General features: G+C 41.3%; 1 protein-coding gene across 2 annotated transcripts in view; it reads right to left on the reverse strand.

Annotated features, from left to right (window-relative positions):
* SEZ6 (seizure related 6 homolog) overlaps positions 1-22,006 on the reverse strand; it is a 455,419-nt gene that overhangs the window by 206,916 nt on the left and 226,497 nt on the right. For both annotated transcript variants that reach the window (XM_075196840.1, XM_075196839.1), the window contains 2 exons: positions 12,770-13,549; positions 11,256-11,389 (listed from right to left, as the gene is read on the reverse strand). In XM_075196840.1, coding sequence (XP_075052941.1) covers positions 11,256-11,389; positions 12,770-13,549 — 914 coding nt within the window. The remainder of the gene's footprint in view (positions 1-11,255; positions 11,390-12,769; positions 13,550-22,006) is intronic.

The following is a 22,006-nucleotide window of genomic DNA, read 5'->3' on the forward strand; positions in this document are numbered from 1 at the left end:
CCGCCCCCTCTGTCAAATGATGCGGTTGCGTCATGACGTCACAGGGGGCGGGGACAAAATGAGGCGATTTTGGCCGTCCCGCCCCCCTCACGCCCCCCGCCACTGGCTGGCTCCCGGAAGGGAGCTGCAGAAAGTCAGCAAGTATGGTGTATAAGCCCATTGACATGAAAGATTAAGCTTTAAAGAAATTATGGTTTTTTTATACTGTGGTTGTTAAAGTAAAGGCCAGACATAAACATATACTACAGTTCCATGCACACAAAAAAACAAAACTTTGTCACCTTTTAAAAACAACCAAATTCACAAAGAAGTTGTTGTTCATATGTGAACTTAACTGCAAATGGTACATTTTAAACACCAAATTAGTGAATTGAGCCCTTTATTAGTGAAATTAGTCAATTTATATGACTTTAAGGCTACATCCACATGGACACATTTTCCTCATGCAGGAGAGTATTAGAGCAGATGTTTGACTGTTATGGCTAATATAAGTTACTAAGTTTATGGCTAATAATTAAATGCACAGCTTCCACTGATATTAATAAATTCATATATGCATATAAAAAAGGTTGTTTAGAGAATGCTAATGTGTTTTACTGAATACTTACTAAGAGATAAAGTGAAAATTACACATACTAATTATATATATATATATATATATATATATATATATATATATATATATATATATATATATATATATATATATATAGAATGATCATCATCTATTTATATAGTGCTACTGATTCCGCAGCAGTGTACAGATAACTCACTCACATCAGTCCATGCCAGATTGGAACTTACACTCTAAAGTCCCTAACACACAGACAGACAGATATATATGTGTGTTTACATATATATATATATATATATATATATATATATATATATATCTCTTTTTTTAGTAACTTTTTCATTTTTCTCCCCAATGTTACAGTGGTAAGGACCAGCTTTCTATTGAAATCACTATGGTGCCTGCTGATTCTGTCTCCTTTACCCTCTTGGCCTAGAATATTAGGAATGTTAAAACTATGCTGCATTTACTGCAATTAGAAGAAAAGGAAGACGCACTCTGAGGTATCCAGCACTTTCCTCTAATTACTTTCTCTGCAGTTTATGTGTCACATTTAATACACAAGAAGGGTGTGAAGATTGCTCAGTTGGTGTCTGGATGGTTAGACAAAGGGGAGGGGAAATAATTGGTTCTCCCTGTGAACAGGGGGAAACTGAGATACAGCAACTTAATAAAAGTTAATGTGCTGCAATACTAACCTGAGAACAATATAAATGAGATAATTGAAAGCTCCCAATCAGAAAACTACCATGTGGCTAGCATTCCCTCCTGCTTAAAGCCGTTTTGTAGTATGAGATAGCGGGAACTCGCATATCATGGCCTGGCAGATTATAAAGGTGCTTAAGAAAGAATGGTTCTGTAAAACTATCTTCTCACTGGGAGTTCGAATTGTAATCTCTTTAATCATCTGCACTGCAGAATGACAATGATCAAGCAGCATTATTAGGAAACCCTATGGCATACTTGTGTCAACAGCAGAGTGCCAGTCTACTTGAAAATAAAGGTTAAGCCCGCTTGGCATCACCTCTTCCCAGTGATCCCAGAAAATACTTTCACTGGGTTACACCAGTTATGTACAGGAAGTGCTGGCCACAACAGAGCATGAATTCACTTAAAATGACTGTTATGGGTTAAACTGGGGTGTGAGGATATCGGGTTTAGCGTAACCTTCTGCGATGCACAGCTGGCCTACCTGGTACCTATCCAAGGTTCAAAATCACCCAAATATCCGAAATAATACAAATAAATTTATTTAACAAAATGGTAGCAACATACAGCATTAAACATATTTAAATAATAACTTGAAACACATAACACTACAGTCTGGCACAGACAACATACAGGGTATAATGAAAACACCTCACCAGTATCCTTGTTATTTTCAGGGACTGATGTCTATCAACCCGAGCTTCTCCTCTCTCTCCTTTAAGACTACCAGCAAACGTAGTGGCTTTAAGTCACTGTCACTCCGCTTTCTGAGGACACACAGCTCCCTGAGACCTGGAGAGGTAGATCAGGGCACGGCAGTACTCCAAGGACAGATTGTCCCTTTCCTGCCAGGGGCAGAGATCTATATGTCTCAACGCCAGCCTGACCTCAGTTATCACTTTGTAGTGAATGCCAATTTGCTGTCCTCTCTAGCTGTCTTTTAAGCCCAGAAATGACTTCATCAGCAATTCCAGGACCGGCCTGATTGGTTCTTTTCTGTGTTTACCTTTTCACAGGTAAACATACAGACACGGAGATAGCAGAGGAGTCACTCCTAATTCAATTAGGGAAAGGTATTGTTATGTGACTATACAGCAGCGTTTGTGTAAACAGGAAATATCACACTCCAGACACACTTACATTTAAATACACAATTCCGTTCTCTGTAAATAAACATAGAGCTCTGTCTGTGGACCCTTTTCCTATGCTAGCACACATAGACCCACTACTAAACAAAGAGAAGAGACCCCCTGGTGTGATGTACATTCATACAGGACTGGTGGACAATAATCCTTTTTGCCTAGACTGAAACAATGGACTAGTCTGCATGCTAAAGATACAAGCTGGCAGTTATTTTAACTACTTTCAACATAGAATATACACAAGCTTAAATACGACTGACAAATATGGGGGAACTAGAGGGCTAGATAAAGTATATGTTTTACAGTCCGCAGTCACTTCCTTCCCTCACATGGGGTATGGCACAAGATATACTAATGTTATCATGCTCTTTTGTCTGGTCATGTAGACAGCCAATCTGATAAGCAGAAACAAATCCAGGAAGAGTTATCTAAGCATTTGCCCTGCTGGAGCCACACAATCTTGAGAGCCAGACTGAGGAATAAAAGGAGACATTGTCCAACATACAGGAGTCTTCTACCTGGGACAGAAGTGACTTGTGGTTACGGCTCCTGTCAGACTAGTTGTGGAACATTGCTGGTACTTTGGATCTTTAAGCCTCTGTGGACTTTGTAACTTTGTGCCCCGCTAAAAGCGATAAGACATTGGGCTTGGTCCTTATCTTGCAGTTAGAGGAGTGAATCTTGTGGCTCAACATCTAGATTCAGGCTCTTGGAGAACAGTGGTTATGTGCTTATTTATGTTAGGGTTATGTAATAGGTTTATAATGAACTGCATGTTACTTGTTCATTGAAAGAGATGTAATCTGTGGTGTATATTGTGTACAATAAAGCACTGTTTTGCTTTTTCCATCAGTTTGCCTAAGTGAACCAGGTGTACCAGGCTAGTATATAAGGCTGACAATGAGCAAACCAACAAGTTGGTATTATGAAAAAGTTAGATGCTTCATAATACTTCTCAAGGTTGCCTCTTCAAGAGAGAGACAAATATTCTTTTGGTAGCAAATCTGCCAGTTGATTTTTGATACCAAATTTTTTCTTTTTTTTTTTTAATAAATATTTTATTGAATGTTACAGGTAAATAGCAGAGAATGGGAAGTTGACATAGCATGTAAATCAAAACATAGTTTAGCTTCCCCAAAAAATAGACCGCATATTAGAAACAGTATATAATGTCCATGGGGACATGGAAAAAGAGAAGAAGGAGAGGAAAGAGTGAAAAGAGAGGGGGAGAGAGGGGGATGGGGGGGTGGGGTCGCGAGCCAAAAAAGAAGGGAGAAACGAGTAAGGAAGATAAAGATCCAAGACATGAATAAGCGAGAGTGAGAGCTATAAGGCCTTAGAAAGCCAAGGGGAAGAGGCTCCTTGATAGTCAGTTCAAGGACTCCAGACCTAATTAAATTGAATAGGGGTGTGGCGGAGAATACTAGTAATATTTTCCATATGAACTACTTGCCATATGCGGTTGATGATGGATGGGAATGGAGATGGGTGTGGATCAGGGTATGTTTCTTTCTGACCCACACATCAATGCTGTGCACACCTATTAACTTAATATACTGTAATTCTGAATTCTCTTCAAAGTTTACATGTCACAGCAATTAGGAAATTGACATGCTATTGAATGTAATGTCCATTTCTACCAATCCCTGGTATAATTTTTAGTTTTTCACTGACGAATAAGCAGTTGATTTTATAAGTGAAAAATAAGTGAGTGGGGATAAAATAACATTTACTCATAGAGTACATTTTGGCCCCCTCCAGCTCCTGTAACAAGTGAACACTGCATGCTTTTCAATAACCCTCTCACGTCTCTACCAATTTCTATCCTCTCTGCTAAGACGGATGAGTGGTCTCCATAGCAGCATTTTAAATACAGCCATATGCAGACAGAGCAGAGACAGAGTTCTTTTAAATATCATCATCTCCTGTACCTACAAGTTAGAAAGGGAACAGAGACAGCTTGCAATATGCCAGCTTCTCCATGGAAATGTACAGGGCCATTAACCTAAATCTCAGGGATACAGAAGGTGGGGTATAAGAAGCAACAAATATGCATCTCAAAATATAAATCAAAATAATACATATTTTCATCTGATACATTATAACATTAAGTTTGCATCAGTGTTTAACTTTAGAGCCATTATTAAAAGTTTTGTACTAATTGTATTTAGAGCTATCTTGCGTTGTCATCAGCCTTGTATACAAAGCTCCTAAAATATATTTACACACACACACACACACACACACACACACACACACACACATATGTATATATATTGTTTTTCTTCAATTATTTCTCTTATTTTACTATCATTTATCTATTCTACAACTCAGAAAAATAAGGGACATGGGGTTGTTTTTAAACAGTTTGTTTTTTTTACTTGCTATATTTATATACTTTGTTTTTCTAATACCTATCTGTCCTATAGTGGTTACCACTATATCCAGAGTTATACTGAACTCTAGGGCTTACACACTATGAAACAGCGTTATGACACCAAACAAATTAGGGAACACCTTCTAGTGTGTCTTATGCCCCCCATAAACATTTCACATTTTATCACCCTTTTCCCTATAACAATATCTGTTTTTAGTGAGTTAGGCATCTACATCAGTGTATAGCTGCAACTACATCTTTACACACCAGCAATGTCCCCATGTATCATAAACAGCAAAAATTAGGTTCTTTGCAAACGATGCAAGTGGCGTGCAAATCCGTGCGCAGCAGTGTAAAAGCTGGTGCAAGGGGCACAAGAGCAGCCCCGTGATGTCGCAACAGGGCACTGAGCAAAGACACAAACGTGCAACCAGAAGTCTGGATATTAAGCATTACACATATATATATATATATATATATATATATATATATATATATATATATATATATATATACGATGAGGGTAAAATAAAGAAAACTTTTACTGGCAGTCTATGATCATACACCCACTGTGCTAACTGAATTGGTTTGAGATATGACCTTTAGTTTCTCTTTAAGTGAAGGGAGTGAGAGAAAAAAATAATATTTAATGACATAATTAAGTTTGGCTTGATAAATACTGAACTGAGCTAGCTTGCCTTCTGCTTCACTGGTGTTAGGAAATCTCCAGGGACAGGGTATGGTAAATGTGTGGTAAATGTGATTATGTTTGACGTGTAGCAGTAACCAGCACTGGTGTTCAGCAAGGTCTGTGCAGAACAGTCCGTTGACCTCCATGCATCCATTTACACCAATAAATAGAGCATGCGTTGCCCAGAAGATGTTACCATGCAGCCGCCAGACCGGTTTACATGTTCTTACTAACAATAGAAAAAGCTAGTAAAAGCTGATTTTACCATGAGTTTGTAAGGGGCCTAACAACTGTAGGGGAAGCCGTGCAAAGGTAAATTAAACACATTTAATAGTAAATAAGTCCTTATATTCTCACATTGTTTTCTTGGCCTCATATCTATGAATCACATGTTGCAAGATACATGGTTAAGTTTTTATACCTCATTTAATTACTTTGCTCTTGATTACTTAGTCTGACTCAAATCCAATAGTATTAATAGCAAGTAAAATAACATTTAGGGTTAATGTATAAAATTACAGTCATAGGATTTTTAACAATCATCCACTCGCTCATCATCTCCCACCTTGACTACTGCAACCTTCTCCTCACTGGCCTCCACCTCTCCCATCTCGCCCCCCTCTGCTCAGTACTCAATGCGGCTGCTCGACTCATCTTTCTCTCACGCCGCTCCTCCTCTCTCTACCACGCCCTACACTGGCTCCCCTTCCCCTACCGGATCCTTTTCAAATTCCTTACCACCACTTACAAAGCTCTCTCCCACTCTACTGCCCCCTATATCTCCAACCTCCTCTACATTCACACTCCGGCCCGCTCCCTGCGTTTGGCCAATGACCGTCGCCTCTCCTCCACTCTGATCCCCTGTTCCAACTCTAGAATCCAGGACTTCTCCCGAGCTGTCCCCCTGCACTGGAACGACCTCCCTCGCTCCATCCGTCTCTCCCCCAACCTGTGCTCCTTCAAACAGGCACTTAAAACCCACTTCTTCCTTAAAGCCTACCAACTATCCACTCTTCTCGTTCTCCCTCTCTCCCCTGGCCCCTCTCTTCTCTCCCCCTGCCTCACTGGCTCCCTTTCGTGCCTGTTTTTGTTCCACCCTCCCTTAGGATGTAAGCTCTTATGAGCAGTGCCCCCCCTCCCCTCATGTCTCCCCACCGGTTCTTCTGCTCTGTCTTTACTCCATATGTCTCCCTGGAGTTCGTGAAGCATTGGTACTTTGTGTTTATTGTTCTGTACTTTGTTACCCTGTTTTGTACTACTGTTTGTACTGTGAACGGTGCTGCGGAAACCTTGTGGCGCCCAACAAATAAATGATAATAATAATAATAATAGTTTCTATTGCAGCGCTAGGAAGTCTGCTTGCTGTGCTCACCAATAACTAAAGATGTGATTGTTTGCCTTCTGTTACCCATAATACCAGAGACAGAACTAGCAATCTGTTGGCCCCAGTGCAGGGAGGAGGGAATCGGGACCCCCAACCCTCTGCATCTGCCATGCAGCGGGCCCCATTATCTTCATGGGCCCCCGTGTACTGTATCTGACGCACCAATGGTAGTTCCGCCACTGAATAATACCTTTCTCTCTTCCTATAGCTCTCCTGTTGATCTTATTTATGAGATCTAAAAAGCAATAACTTGGAAGTATGGTCTACACCTCTTCTTTTAGAGAACTAATTTGTTAAACCAGCCTCTGGTGAGGTCCACTAGTCAAATTCAGCCTACTATAAATCTGCCTCCACTCATGTGTAAACAACTGGTACACTGTAAATACTGTATTTAGCTGGGTATCCATTAGTTAAGAAGTCTATTGTGGGCCCTGCAGTCGGGTGGCTCTAGGACAATGCCCCTTTGGGCTTTTTATTACATTGCCTTGGATCCAAAAAATCTAGAGTGCTCTTGGCCACAACCCAAAAAAGTAGGAGTACCAAACGCAGAATTTGTACTGGTGGGTTTCCAAGTGCTTGATTTCAGAACAAACTACAACACTCTCAGCAGCCAAGAAACTGCAGAGAAGCACTTTTCCTAAAGTCACAGAAAAACACTAGAGGTAAAACATAAGAACAATATACTAGAGCCAAAAAATAACTAAGAACAATAACAACGGCTATTTTGCTGAAGCCACTGTTAATTAAAACTTTCCCGCAAAGATGAGTCTTAGGGGTATATTTACTAAATTGTGGGTTTGGAAAAGTGGAGATGTTGCCTGTAGCAACCAATCAGATTCTAGCTGTCATTTATTTAGTGCATTCTACAAAATGACAGCTAGAATCTGATTGGTTGCTTTAGGCAACAGCTCACTTTTTCAAACCTGCAGTTTAGTAAATCTAGCCCTTAGACTGTACACAAACTGTTATAGATTTTATAATGCAGCCACTAACTGGGAAGTTCTTATGAGCATTTTCCACCTTCTTAACAGCATTTTCCTCTTTAAAATCAACAGAAATGTCACAATTTGAGTGTGGGAGGGTTTTTGGACAATGGGAACATTCCTAAGCGTCCCCCATGCACTAACAGCAACAGACTGAAGAGGAAACTTCCTTGCCAGAGAATTTGTACTGATGATATTAATATTATGCTGCCTATTTTTTTGCTTGCAAAATTAGAGGTACTTACAATGATTATGATGGACTTCGGTTTAATATGATAAAACTGGCCCTGTCCTCCATCTGTATAATAACAAATCCTAAGAGAGGAAAGTTTGAATTTTAAATAAAGGGCTCACCGTGTATGTTTCGTAAACCTTACATCAACCTTATAATTCTAAACCTTTGCAAGCAAATAAACACACGGAGACTTGTATAAGTTATTAAAAAATTGCCAGAACTTTTATTATGATTTTAATTTTAACTAGACCTATGGTGGCGGAGAAAGGGCACTGCGAAACAACTCTCAAGCTGACAAAAACTATCACGAGTGGACTGGCGCAAACCACCGTACGTCCACCACCACAGGGGAACAAATCCCATCATCACTTGGGCTGAGTTGGCGTCAGAGTGACTGCCCCTTTTAAAACTCACGCTGCCCTCCCTCACCGAGTCGGACAGGGACCCTCCTCACCGAAGGGCCAAAAAGGGAGTTACTGGTGCCTCAACGGGGGGCAGTGACCTACGACAATTACCTGTGCGCCCACAAATCAGCCGCTGAACGCAGTGCCTTCCTACCGCAACATAACCGGACACACCATACCAAAGGAGTGGGTGGGTGGGATCTCGTGCTGTGGAATGAAGCAGAACAGGAAGTGCATCCTCCTATATCAATCAAGGTCCCTCCCACTGGATTACACACTGGTCGGGCCAACCCATGTTAACCCCTTCAGGTAAGTGTTCAGCTTACTACAAACCCTGTCGCCCTTTAAGTGCATTCGTCCTATTCAGCCTCATTTGTCAATATCATGCATTACGTATTGCATGGCTAAATCATTTATTTATTTAGATATGCTGTAAATACATTGATAAGTGTACATGTATCCTTGAAAGAGATTTAAATGACTGTACTAGCATGTAGAGTAATTCAGACCTTGAGGTAACTGCCTCTAATTGTATGTGATACAGTATGTGCAATTCTGTGAGTCAGCTGCTTGGCTGCTTGTTTTGTTGTTGCCAAGCTCTAATTAATCGGTAGGCGCTGAACACCAGTTGTATAGAGGTGAGGTGGTTTGTTAGAATGCCTACCAAATCCTCTCACATGGTGATCCAGCACACTAATTATTTTTGAACTGACAGAACTTGACAATGCAAACATAAGCCTTTAATGATATAATTCACATTGGAAATGTAAAGTTCCATTTAATTTTTCAATGTGCAACCACGTTTTAAATCTGTAATTACCAGTAACCCCTTTCAACACATATTTTCTATTTAAAAATATATGTTACTGTAATATGCAACACACACACACATCATATAGTGAACAACCTTGATTTAAACTATAACATTTTAGATACTATTAGTCCAAAACTTGCTTTGCATCACCGTGTGTGGGCTGCAAGCCTGGAGTCTGCTCAATCAAATGGTGATTCTCAGCCAACACAATGAATGGCTTCTTGTGTTACCGTTGTTGGCTTTACCACCAAAGAACTTTGTGCAATCCTGGTCTTCCTGTTTATGGTCACATTTGGCAAAACTTTTGGTGATCATGTGTAACCAGCTTAACCTGATCCACATACAATGGTTTCTGTTGCTTACAGCACATGCGTTGTGTTCTGAAGCAGAGGCAGATTGTCCATAGGCTTAACCGGGATTTTTATAGTATGTCGTACTTGTAGGTATTGCTATTTTTTAGTATAATGTAGCTGTCAGATGGAAATATGAAGTATAGACTATACAATTTAGAAATGTTATAAGTCACCTACCATAATACTCATTTCAATAGAGAGCCTTATTAAATATTACCATTCATTTTCGCTTATCGGTTAACACATCAGAAACAAAAACAAGTAATAAAAAGCTCACATTTACTGTGTATGTACATTATAAATTATTTTAAAATTTAAACATGTTACTGCAGCTGTCTCCAACGTATCTGAACTTGGGGTAGAGCACAAAACTTTATAGCCTTTATTTTGTTAGGTCCACCGAGAGTGACAGGGTCAGCCTTGTATTGCCATGACTCCGCCTACCACTGAATGGTGCATTATTTTCGCCCACCACCAATGTGGCTAGGGATTTCTGTGTGCTCATATTTTATGTTGGCCCAGCCTATAGTTGATGGGGTCCTGCCCATGTGAGGACACTTTTTAGAATGTTTTTCAGGACCACCTTAATTTCTCAATCTGCCTGTCACGGTTATAGACACCGTAGAGGACACCAGCTGGTATTTACGCAACTGAACAGGGAGGCGCGGAGTCTAATGCACCCCCGGTCTTCACCAGGGATCCCCGCAAGGAGGTATGGTCTTGGCTGCATGGGATGCACAGGTCGCAGTTCTCCATGTCAGTTACCAGCGCGGTGAAGGTAGACAGGAATGGTCAGGCGGTCCGGGTCAAGCCAAACAATAGCGCAGAACACAGGGAGAACCAGAAGAAGCGTCAGGAACAAGCAGAAGGTCAATGCCAAACAGACTGTGCAGTAGAGTTGGACACATTAGCATCCTGAATGTACACACAAAAATCACGTACAAGAAATAGCGCACACAAGATTATTACAGATTCTGCAACGCCTAACATAGAAGTACAAATATACATAAAAACACTAGATAAAATAATATGTACCTGGGTACAGAGCAGAATAATAAATGCATGGATGGAATTAACAGAACACATCCCATGGTATACAGAAACAATTCAGCATAAGACATAACAGGGACAAACAAGGGACACAGAGATTGGACAGACATGAGACACAGAGCAGAGGAAGCTGCCTATGAGAGCTTACATTCCAGAGGAAGGTGATAGTAAGACAAGAGGGTGGAGAGGAACAATATGTAAAAATATATTAAAACATTAACCTTCATAGCCAAACAGCTGAAAATTTACTTTCAAAGGTGTTCCTCATGGCTCAGTGTTGTCTCTGAATTGATAGGCTGTACTCTCATGTATACAGGTTCACCCCACAACATGTCTGCCTGCCTTATGAGCAGCCTCAGAACATGAAACCTGTAAATCAACATCTTAACTTCATTTACATGTGTATACTCTGTGTTTCGTCATGTTATCTACGTGTTTACAATTCCCTCAGTAGAGATTGAACCTAAAACACTTTAAAACATTTTATTTTTACCATATCTAAGAGCTACTGGAGATATTTTATTTATTTTAGCTACTTACCTTAATTTCAACTCCATAACCGGAATACACATAGATTGTATAACTGCAGTCCAGGACGGTGGTATGCTGTGTACTTCTATAAACTGAAGACAGGAGAATGCCTTCAGGTGCAGTGAAATTTTTACTGCAAGGTTCTGTAAAGAAATGACAGTAACAAAGTTAAATGAGACATAAACTAACTACAAGTATCTCATCTTGTACAATTTTCTAGACTGGATCACATAGCATACTAATCCCTTTTTGTTTTTGTTTTATTTACCTTTGCAATCTGGCTGGACCGAAATGCAATATGTAAACTTAACTTCATGTATGCAAGTTCTATAGTCACATAGGGCCTGAGTCATTAATGAAAGTAAGGCAAATCAAAGGAGCAAATGTTCTCTGGGACAAACCATGTTACAATGCAAGGGGTGCAAATCAATTTATTATTTTGCAGATAAGTTAAATACTGGCTGTTTTTTCATCTAACATACAAATACTTGCTAGTTTTAATTTTACACTGAAATTTAATGTTGATCTAGGACATGCCCTACCCCAACTATAAATCTGTCCCCACATTTGAAATTTACCTCCCCCTCTAATGCACAATGCCACATGGTTTTGTCCAAAGTTACTCCTTTTCTTTGCTTTGCTCTTCTTAATGACTCAGGCCCATAGAGTGTAAGTTTGTGAGCAGGGCCTTCTCCTCTCTTTGTTATACCCAGTTTATATATTACTGTGTCCCCAATTGTAAAGCGCTACAGAATATGTTGGCGCTATATAAATAATGATGATGATAATGATGACTTTGCTAGACTTATTTCTAACCATCTGGTAATATTTTGATACCGTACCACCTGGATAGTGTACAAACCCTATTCTCTTTGTTTGTGTCTTTGACATGCATCTGATAAGTTACTGCTTTAACTCTTATATGAGGAGATGAGGACATTTGCTACTTAGTTCTACACATAAGCCAACACTAATAGGTGGGTTTCCTCCAATCAGGGAGCACGGTGACACAGTGGTTAATGCTACCAGCGTCCTATCTATGCAGTTTATGTGTTCTCCCCATGTAGGTTTCCAACGCGTGCTGAGGATGGTTACATATTTTCTGTGCAACACTGTGATTTGAAATAATTGGCGCTATATAAGTCAATCATATTATTATTAGTAATAATAATAATAATAATAATAATAATAATAATAATAATAATCGGGTATATAGTGAACACATCAGTGTATAGTCACTCTATATATCATCTCTATAGTTGTTTAATGCATGTCACTGGTCCATATGATTTATCATAGAGGAAATTTCCCTACAAGTTTGAAAGTGAGAAGATAGAAGTAAACACGATTATACTCCATGAGGACTCCATTGTCGAGCCATTATAGCTGGCTACTTCTGCGTAATAGCTTCATATTGTAGACACACTACCATGACTATATTTCTGCTTACACTTAAGCATTAAGCAGATCAAATTCCATTTTGAAAATATGTGGCTAAAATGGGCTAAGAACACCATAGTCACCTGGTACCGGAGCGGTCATGGTCACTGTTGTGGTGATGATGGTGCTGGTTGTTGTTTCCTCTTCCTCTTCATAGGATGTAACTGGAGACGGTGAAATGCTGGATACAATTTTCTTTATATCCAGGCTTCTTGATCCTGCGGGAATGCTGGTGGTGTTTTTACTTAGAACAGACGTTGCAGGGCCAATACTATCGTCTCTGGCAACTGAAAACATACTGTGAGTGATTGCCGATGGTTCCGTATGGGTTACGTCTTGTTGGGAATCATAATCAACTTTACTTTTATCGGTCTGAAATATAACAAGAGCACTAGAAGTAGGCAGTGAATCTAAGACTGGGGCCGATGATACCGCTTCCTGTATTTCTCCAGTGTCCCTCCCATTTTCAGTAACAATGGATGTGGTGTCCATTATCATTGTAGATGGTGTAAGAGGCATGGTAGGTGTAATGGAATCACCATGGAATGTAGGGACATTGTCTGGATGAGCCAGATTGACTCTTGTTTTGAGTGCAGACAATCTCTCGTTCAAATTGTCCTCTGGATGTTTGGTTCTGGCAAAGTAAGGTGGTAGGTAGCTGAAATCTTTCTTCATGATACTTTCATGGAGAATCCCCTCCAAAACTGGGTGGTGGTTCAACAGTGTCATAGTAGGTGCTGTTGTGATGAACGGTACCTCGCCTTCTAGATCCTCTACCATGGTGGTGGAGCTTGGATCTTGCTTTGTATCCCAGCTTCCAGTTGCCTTGTTGCTAGCTCCATTTGTCACTGCAGAAATCAAACCTGAGTAACAGATGAAAAGAAGATATGAGCGATATATCACAATAAAGCAAACTGCTAACTGAAATTGCATAATGAATAATATTAGAGCATGTGATTATCTCTTATCATTTCCAAACTATGGCATGTGAAAAGTTGACATACGGACTCTACCTTCAGTGAACATATTATAAAGCTACAGTATCTTGGACATATTACAAAGAAGCGGAAAAAGGTTTCCTAAAGTTCTCAACAAGATTTTACAATTGAGACTAAAGCTATACTTTTTTCTTTGACCTAAAAATAAGCTCTGGTAATCAGTGACCTTTGACCCAAGATGGAATCCAAAGGTGAACAGCAAAACTATTTGCAACTTGTTCCAGGGCCACATTCCTTAAAAATAAAATGTGCGTTTCTTTTGCTTTCGTCTGCTGAGCCTGAAGGATGAAAGGAAGGTTCATCTAGACCTGACCCCAATCAAGGCGAAAGAGAAAAATCTATTTCCAGTGGCTGCAACTAGGACAAAAACTGAAGGGATTAATGTGGCTAGTGGGAAAAGTGCCAGAATAAAATGGTTCAGGCTTCTCTCATCTCTTTATCTATATGTGTGTGTACACAGGAATTGAGAACCAACAGAGACAGGCATCAGATGTCATGGTCATGGCAAAAGAACCCAAGATCAGGCGTGGTGGTGAGACGGCAGCTTCCCATGGTATTAACAATTTGAGTGTTTACTGAATTATTTCTGTTCTCTGCTCTGACAGCGTGTAGTATGGTGTAATGCCAGGAGCTGAGTAATTCACCTGTTCTGACCCTGCATTCTGCCTGAAAGTGTTATCAAATTACAATTAATAGTTAGGCCACATTTGTAGTGCTTCATGCTGCCTACCCTTAGTGAACAACTTCTTAGATGAAAACCCAACTTATCAATGTTTAGTGACGTGCCATCCGTTAAATATAACTATAGCCCTTTACACTGGAGTAAACCACATTTTCGCCTGAGCGAGCTGTTTTGTTAACCTCATCCCTTCTCTCTCCTTCCTCTCCTACTTGCACTTTGGGCTCCTTTAACACTGGGTGTTTTGTTTTGCCTTCCTTTCTTTAGGGTGGGGGTACTGTCAGGACTTCAGAGTCCTGGATTCTGTGGCCCCTAAACTTATTGGTACATTACCTTATTCCCACCAAGGTTCGAGCTTGATAGACCTGTGTATTTTATTAACTTACTATGAGTAGTGATGTCATCATATAAGACTAGTGAGGTTAGTCCTGTAAAATTATAATTTAAATGAATAAAAGTAATTTATAAACCGGATATGAGGATTTCCTCATACAAGCAACTTTCTTTGTTTCAAATTGAATGTTGTGTATTATAAGGAATAATGTACCCACATTACTGTAAAATAAAAATGATATTAGAAGTCCTCTTGGAGATCCATGACCTGTATGAACACACTCGCCCTGCAGCCTTTTATATTGTCACAAAACTCCTCAATAGCCTATAACATCCTTATGTTTTACAACAGGGGATACATTTTTCCCTTAGCATATATATTTTACATTTTAAAACCTGACATTTGGTTTAACTCAAAGTGACCATTACTGCGTTATACCCGCTGAGAGCAAAGACATATTATTTTATAACAGAAATGCATTGCTTTGATTCTTTAAAGTGTGAAATGTAAATACACAGAAGAAGCAACACAAGTCCACTGTCTTATACAACGTTCCTAATTACAAAGTTAATATATTGGTTTGAAAATAGATATACACCCTCCATACTGTAAACATTATATATACCACTATGTACGATAATGAAAATCCTTTACCCTTTTAAAAAAATATGTCCCCAAACCATGTCAAAAGCAAAGATCGGTGTTAGCAGGAGGCAGCTTGCAACTCCTGTATTCAGTGATTAACAATGTGGGGCAGACATTAACAAGTTGATGGCAGTGTGCAAAGAGAAATTTCAAAGTAAACAGAGACATTCTGGTAATATAGACAATCCACATATATAGCACACCAAAATATGCTTTAGGGTTTACTTTGATTTAATTTATTAAAAATAAAAAATCCATCTTCCACAGGGCACCCCATGCCATACTTTGATGAAATGAGCACAACCTTACAAAATATATATTCTGCCCATATTATTAATTTTTATTATTATTATTAATTTTTATTTATAGGGCGCCACTAGGTGTCCGTGGCGCCGTACAGGGACAAACAAAATTACAATACAAGGTGAGACAGCACAGTACAGTAAACAATAATCACAGTAACTCAATGAGCTCAACGCTAGGGTAGGGGGAGGGGAGAGTCCGCACCGGACGGAGCCCAGAAGGGAGGGCACGGGTGACAGGGAAACTCCTAGAGGGAGAGGAGGGAGCGAGAGGGGATGGGGGGGAGAAAGAGGGTCCTCGAGGAGGAGGGCTGATAGCTGGAGAGCAGAGTTAAAAGTGGTGGAGACAGGGACCCTGCTCAAAGGAGCGTACAATCTAAGGGGCGGGGTAGACAGATAGAGAGACACGGGGGAGGGAGGGAGAGAAGGAGGAACGGAGGATAACTATGAGGGAAGGGGAGGGAAGGGGAGGGAAGGGGAGTGAGGGGGAAGAGGCAGAAGAAAAGGTAGGAAGTTAAGTGGGAGACTGAAAGGCTTTAAGAAAAAGGTGGGTTTTTAAAGACCGTTTGAAACTGGACAGATTAGGGCAAGTTCTGATAGAGGGAGGGAGCTTGTTCCAGTGGAGGGGGGCAGCGCGGGCGAAGTCTTGGATACGTGCATGGGAGGAGGTGATAAGGAGGGAGGAGAGGCGACGGTCATTGGCAGATCGGAGGGGACGGGATGGAGCATGAATAGAGAGGAGGGTGCAGTGGAGTTGGCGAGGGCCTTGTATGTAAGAGTGAGGAGTTTGAAGAGGATTCTGTAGGGGAAGGGGAGCCAGTGGAGGGATTGGTAGAGGGGGGAGACAGACGAGGAGCGGCGAGAAAGGAAGATGAGCCTAGCGGCTGCATTAAGTACAGAACGAAGGGGAGCGAGATGAGATTGGGGGAGACCAGTGAGGAGGAGGTTACAGTAGTCCAAGCGTGAGATAATCAGAGAGTGAATAAGACATTTGGTGGCATCTTGGGAGAGGAAGTGTCGGATGCGAGCGATGTTACGCATATATGTATATCTATCTATCTATCTATCTATATAGATATAGATATAGATATATATTAAATATTACCTACTGCTGAACTGATACTGTAGAAGATTTGCAGCACCACACTGTGTACAAAGTAATCACAACAAGTAATGTCTTAATGAATGATTCACCTGTACAAATATAGAAATCCATTCAAGTGATGAACATTTCTCTACGACACTATTCCCCTATGTTGGCACAGTAATTAATAAATGTATTTCTCATTTGCTCTGACCTTTCTTCCAAGTCCACTGCATTTCCCCTAATTATTCTCTCCTGTTTGCCAGTGTTTATACACACTTCATCCTATTTCTCCCTTATTACCCACTCCTCCCCCAAATCCATTCTACTTCATTACAAGGGAGTGACAAGAAATGAGTGTGTTATTATTTTCTCTCATAATAAGTTCTTGCTAAATGAGCCAGAATCTTGAACTGTTAGCAGCAGTTGTTTATACATGAAGCTACATAATCAAGTGAAGCCAATCTGTGAGTCTACAGTTGCTGCAGATCTACCAGTACCATCATGTTTTATCAACCAATGACTTAAAGAGCAAGTTGGGAGGTGTAGCTAGACAACAGCTAAATAATATAGCTAGACAGCACCTAAATAATGTATCTAGGCAACAGCTAAAGAGTCACTAATTGTTTAACCTTAAAGCTCATCTACCAGCTACACTAAACGGAGGCAACCATTCTGTTGACTCAACTGATATGAGAAGCAGCCAATCCATTTCTAGCAACTAGTGACATCCTGATGTTCTTGTGATGTCACTAGTTCCTAATGAACTGATAGGCTGATTATTGTTTGAGAAATGGCAGCCTCCAGTGTGTGACAGGTGCACTTTAAGCTCTTTATTTAATCATTTAGTTTTGAGTGTTTCGTGCCTCAGTCTCAAATATTTTCCTTTTCCTTTCAAACTGCCCATTTTTCTGTAGGATAAGAATTACAGTAGAAGCCTGAATATCTCTCCTGTATTTATAATTTTTCAGCTCAGAACCCTAACAATAATATAGGTTCTCTCAGAAAATGTACGAGTCGCAAGCTAAACAATCACAGCCTCCTACTAAGGAACACTCCATACATATTTTGTCCGTGTTAATGTAGTTGCCCTATGTGTTTTTACGCTGATACAAAAGAAAAACGTATGCATTTGTTGGAGAACAAAAAATAACATATAAGCATTCATTCCACAATTATGTCAAGTGAACACACTAGTGGGAAGTGCCGTAACTAGACATTTTAGTGCCCTGGTCGAGACAGGGCACCGGCGCCCCCCATATAAGTGGGAGTGACATTTGTCAAGTGGGTGTGGCCAACCTAATGTGGGGGTGTGGCCAACCTAATGTAGGGGTTGTCACGGGCACTAGGAGTCTTTACCCAGGGATCACCAGGTGATAGGCTTACCAGAGCAATGTAGGTGGTAATATGGGACTCTGGTAGCAGGGTGATCACAGAACAGGAAATAGCAGATGATGAGATGCTCAGGAAAGTCTATGACTAGCAGCACTGGTAATATGGAGGTAATAATACACGAGGAACTGTATGGACAAAGGACACGTGAAGGTAGTCAGTGGTCTGCGGTAGCAAGTTGTACCACTGCTATAGTGAGGAGGAATGTCCAACAGAAACGAGGAGGTGATGAGAGTCAGCGGTCTGCGGATAGCAAGTTGTACCGCTGTCTGAGTGAAGGAATGGAATCCAAGTGGAGGTATCCGGGGAGTCAGTGGTCTGCGTTAGCAAGTTGTACCACTGCTATGTGAAAGGATACTGGAACAAGTAACACTGGGAACAGGGATCAGTGGTCTGCCACTAGCAAGTTGTACCACTGAATATATATGTGAGGAGGAGCACGGGGAGAGACTGCAACACAGGATATACACGGGCACCTTAAACTCGATCCACAGTAATATGCACAATATATATAAATGACTGAACAGCACTGCAACAATAGAAAGTCTCTTGAGGTAATCCGGCACAAGATAACACAGTCAATGATGGCAATAGACTCAGCGGATAGCAAACTCCAGAGGAGAACCAACACAGTCCAGCAAGATATGCAATACACCAGCACAGTCAATGAGAAGTATGCATACCGTGGTTCAGAAGCAGGCAGTCAGACAGGAGTGCAGAGATACCTGAACGGCAGGAGGCCGGCAGGATGCGAAGTCCCTGGATGGGTGAAGCGGAGGTCTAGTAGGTGCAGCGCACAGGTAAATAGACCAGCAGGGAAACAAATACACAGGAATCAGTAGAGCGTGGAACTGGACTCCTGGAGGATCCCGGAGAATGGTGATGGTCTAGCAGAGGGGTAAATAGTGAGACACGAATCCAATGCTGACAGGCGGGTAGAGACCAGCGGGAACACAGGAAAGCGTGGAGAGCGGATCAGCAGTAGATGGACGAGTAGAGCTGAGGAGTAGCAGCAGCAGGTCTCTGCGGACACACGGAGGTAGCCAATAGCAACCAGCAGGTGCAGTAACGATGGGACACGGGAGAGCAGAGTTGAGCTGGAACTGTTGATCACGGAGAGTAGCGGATAGCAATAGTAGCAGCAGTCTCGAGGAAACACGGGAGAGTTGAGATGAGCTGAAGACTGAAGCGCACAGAGGCAGCGGATAGGAATCAGCCAAACAGTCACGATGAAACACAGACGAGTTGCAGGTTGAAGACTGTAGTGCACGGGGGCAGCGGATAGGAATCAGCTAACAGTCACGATGATTCACAGGTGAGTAGATGTAGATTGAAGACTGTAGTGCACGGAGGCAGCGGATAGGAATCAGCTAACAGTCACAATGATATATGGTAGAGTTGAAGTAGATTGAAGACTGTAGTGCACGGAGGCAGCGGATAGGAATCAGCTAACAGTCACAATGATATAATAGAGTTGAAGTGGCTTGAAGACTGTAGTGCACGGAGGCAGCGGATAGGAATCAGCTAACAGTCACGATGATACACAGGAGGGTAGAAGTGGTATGGGAACCACAGGAGTAGAAGTGGTTTGGAAACCACAGAGGTAGAAGTGGTTTGGAAACCACAGGAATCAGCAGCGCTGAATACACGAGGAAACACAGGAACACCTTCAGAGACTCATGGGGAATGAGACTCCAAGATCAGGCAACGTGGTATTGACCACAGGTGCTTAATATAGGGAGTGTTGCCTGATCTGCCAATTAAGTTAAAGGAACATACACTGAAGGATTAGAAAGGGCTGCGCATGCGCAGACCCTCAGGATGGAGGACGGCCACGGTTCCTAAATGTCCGGGAAGAAGCACTCACAGTCCGGTGAGTGACAGGGGTGTGGCTAGTGTTCCACTGCGGAAGTTATAGCCTGTACATACAGAGCCAGGTAGCGGGCAGCTACTGCGCCCCCTTGGGCTTGCGCCCTGGGCGACGGCACCGCCCGCACATGCTTAGTTACGGCTCTGCTAGTGGGTTCTATATATGGTAATATATCTAAACCTGTATACAAGGGAGGTAACTAAACATACCAGAAGTAACGGAAGTGCTACATTCTAACAGAGGCCTGCGGACATAACAAAGTTAATAATATTCCCACCCGCCAACAAGAGCATACCTGACATCTCTATCTCTGTTGATAACATGACCTTAAACCCCACCTCTCAAGCTCGCTGCCTAGGTGTGATCTTTGACTAAGAACTATCCTTTGTTTCTCACATTGACTCTATATCTAAATCATGTTATATAAATCTAAAAAGCATTTTCAGTATACGCACATATCTTACACAGGACACTGCAAAAACCTTAATTCATGCACTTATCATCTCCTACATTGACTATTGCAATTCCCTCCTTACTGTTCTTCCCCAAAACAAACTCAAACCCCTACAATCTATTTTGCACGCAGCGGCAAGATTGATTTTACTTGTAAATCGTTATTCCTCTGCTGAATCACTCTGTATTGGCTGCCTGTTTTCTACCGAATCCAATATAAAATATTTTTACTAACCTACAAGGCCATCAACAAAGCTGCACCAACATACATCTCCTCTCTTGTCTCAAAATATCTCCCAACTTGGCAACTCTGTTCTGTACAAGATCTGCGTCTATCATCCACTCTCATTACATCCTCCCATTCCCGATTACAGGACTTTTTTCGGGCTGCACCCAATCTATTGAATTCACTCCCTCGCATAATAAGACTCTCCTCTGGTCTACAAACTTTCAAGCGTTCTCTGAAAACCCCACCTCTTCAGACAAGCTTATAATATTCCTCAACCACCTTCTTAACCTCACTAGATTACCCTATTACCACCCGTTACACAATTTCACACAAGACAACTAGACCCTGACCAACATTGTTGTGTGACGGAATCATTTAGCTTACGAATTACTTTTACCTTTGCGGTCTGGCTGGACTGAAATGCAAAATGGAGACTTAACCGTAAGCTTGCGAGCTGGGCCTTCTCACCTCTATGTCTGTTTTACCCAGTTTGTTTATTAGTTTACTGTGTTTGTCCCCAATTGTAAAGCGCTACGGAATATGTTGGCAATATATAAATGATGATGATATCAATATGAGACATTGGCTTTCAGGAATAGAGATGTTCCTTGTGTGGATTCAGAAACAATGGGATGCCGGTGACATTATAATAAAGTTGAATGGGTAACTGACATAATTTTCTTTATTTTGAGTTTTTAGACGCACTGTAAGATTTCTGTCACTGACTGCAAATGGAATGTATGTTGCAGTGTGATATTGTGGGGAGTAAATACACCATTATTCTCTACTTCTTAACAAAGCAATAATGGAAAGTAAGTTTATTCAGTTCATTTCTCTTAGTGCATTATATAAAAAAATAACATTGTTCAGTTTAGTGGGTTGATAATTTAGAGTGAACTGTGTAACTGTTAGAGATCGCGGCGGCCGTGGGCACCGCCGCGACTCTCCTGTGTCCTCTGATGATGTCCCGGCCGTTGCTACGGCAACCAGGACGTCACTTCCGGTTTCCACGTCCCGGTTGCCTGGCCAATAGGCGGGCGTGCATGCGCAGGGTTACTTAGGTGGTAGCCAATCATGGCTATCTAGATGCTCAGGGGGCAGTGTCTTTGGGTGGTATGTTTATTATGCAGCTGAACACTGCATCACTATTGGCCACCAGGTACATTATCTGTTAGGTCACGCCTCTGGACACTTCTAAGGGCTCTTCCCTGATTGGCTACTTGGACTATTTAAGGCAATGAGGACAGAGCCTCATTGCCGGTTATAGCGTCCTGTTCTCAGTTATGCTGCCTGCTTGTTCACTCTTTGCTTGGTGTTTATACCTTTGACTGACT

The sequence above is a fragment of the Mixophyes fleayi genome, chromosome 2 (genome assembly GCF_038048845.1).
Source record: "Mixophyes fleayi isolate aMixFle1 chromosome 2, aMixFle1.hap1, whole genome shotgun sequence".
NCBI lineage: Eukaryota > Metazoa > Chordata > Amphibia > Anura > Limnodynastidae > Mixophyes > Mixophyes fleayi.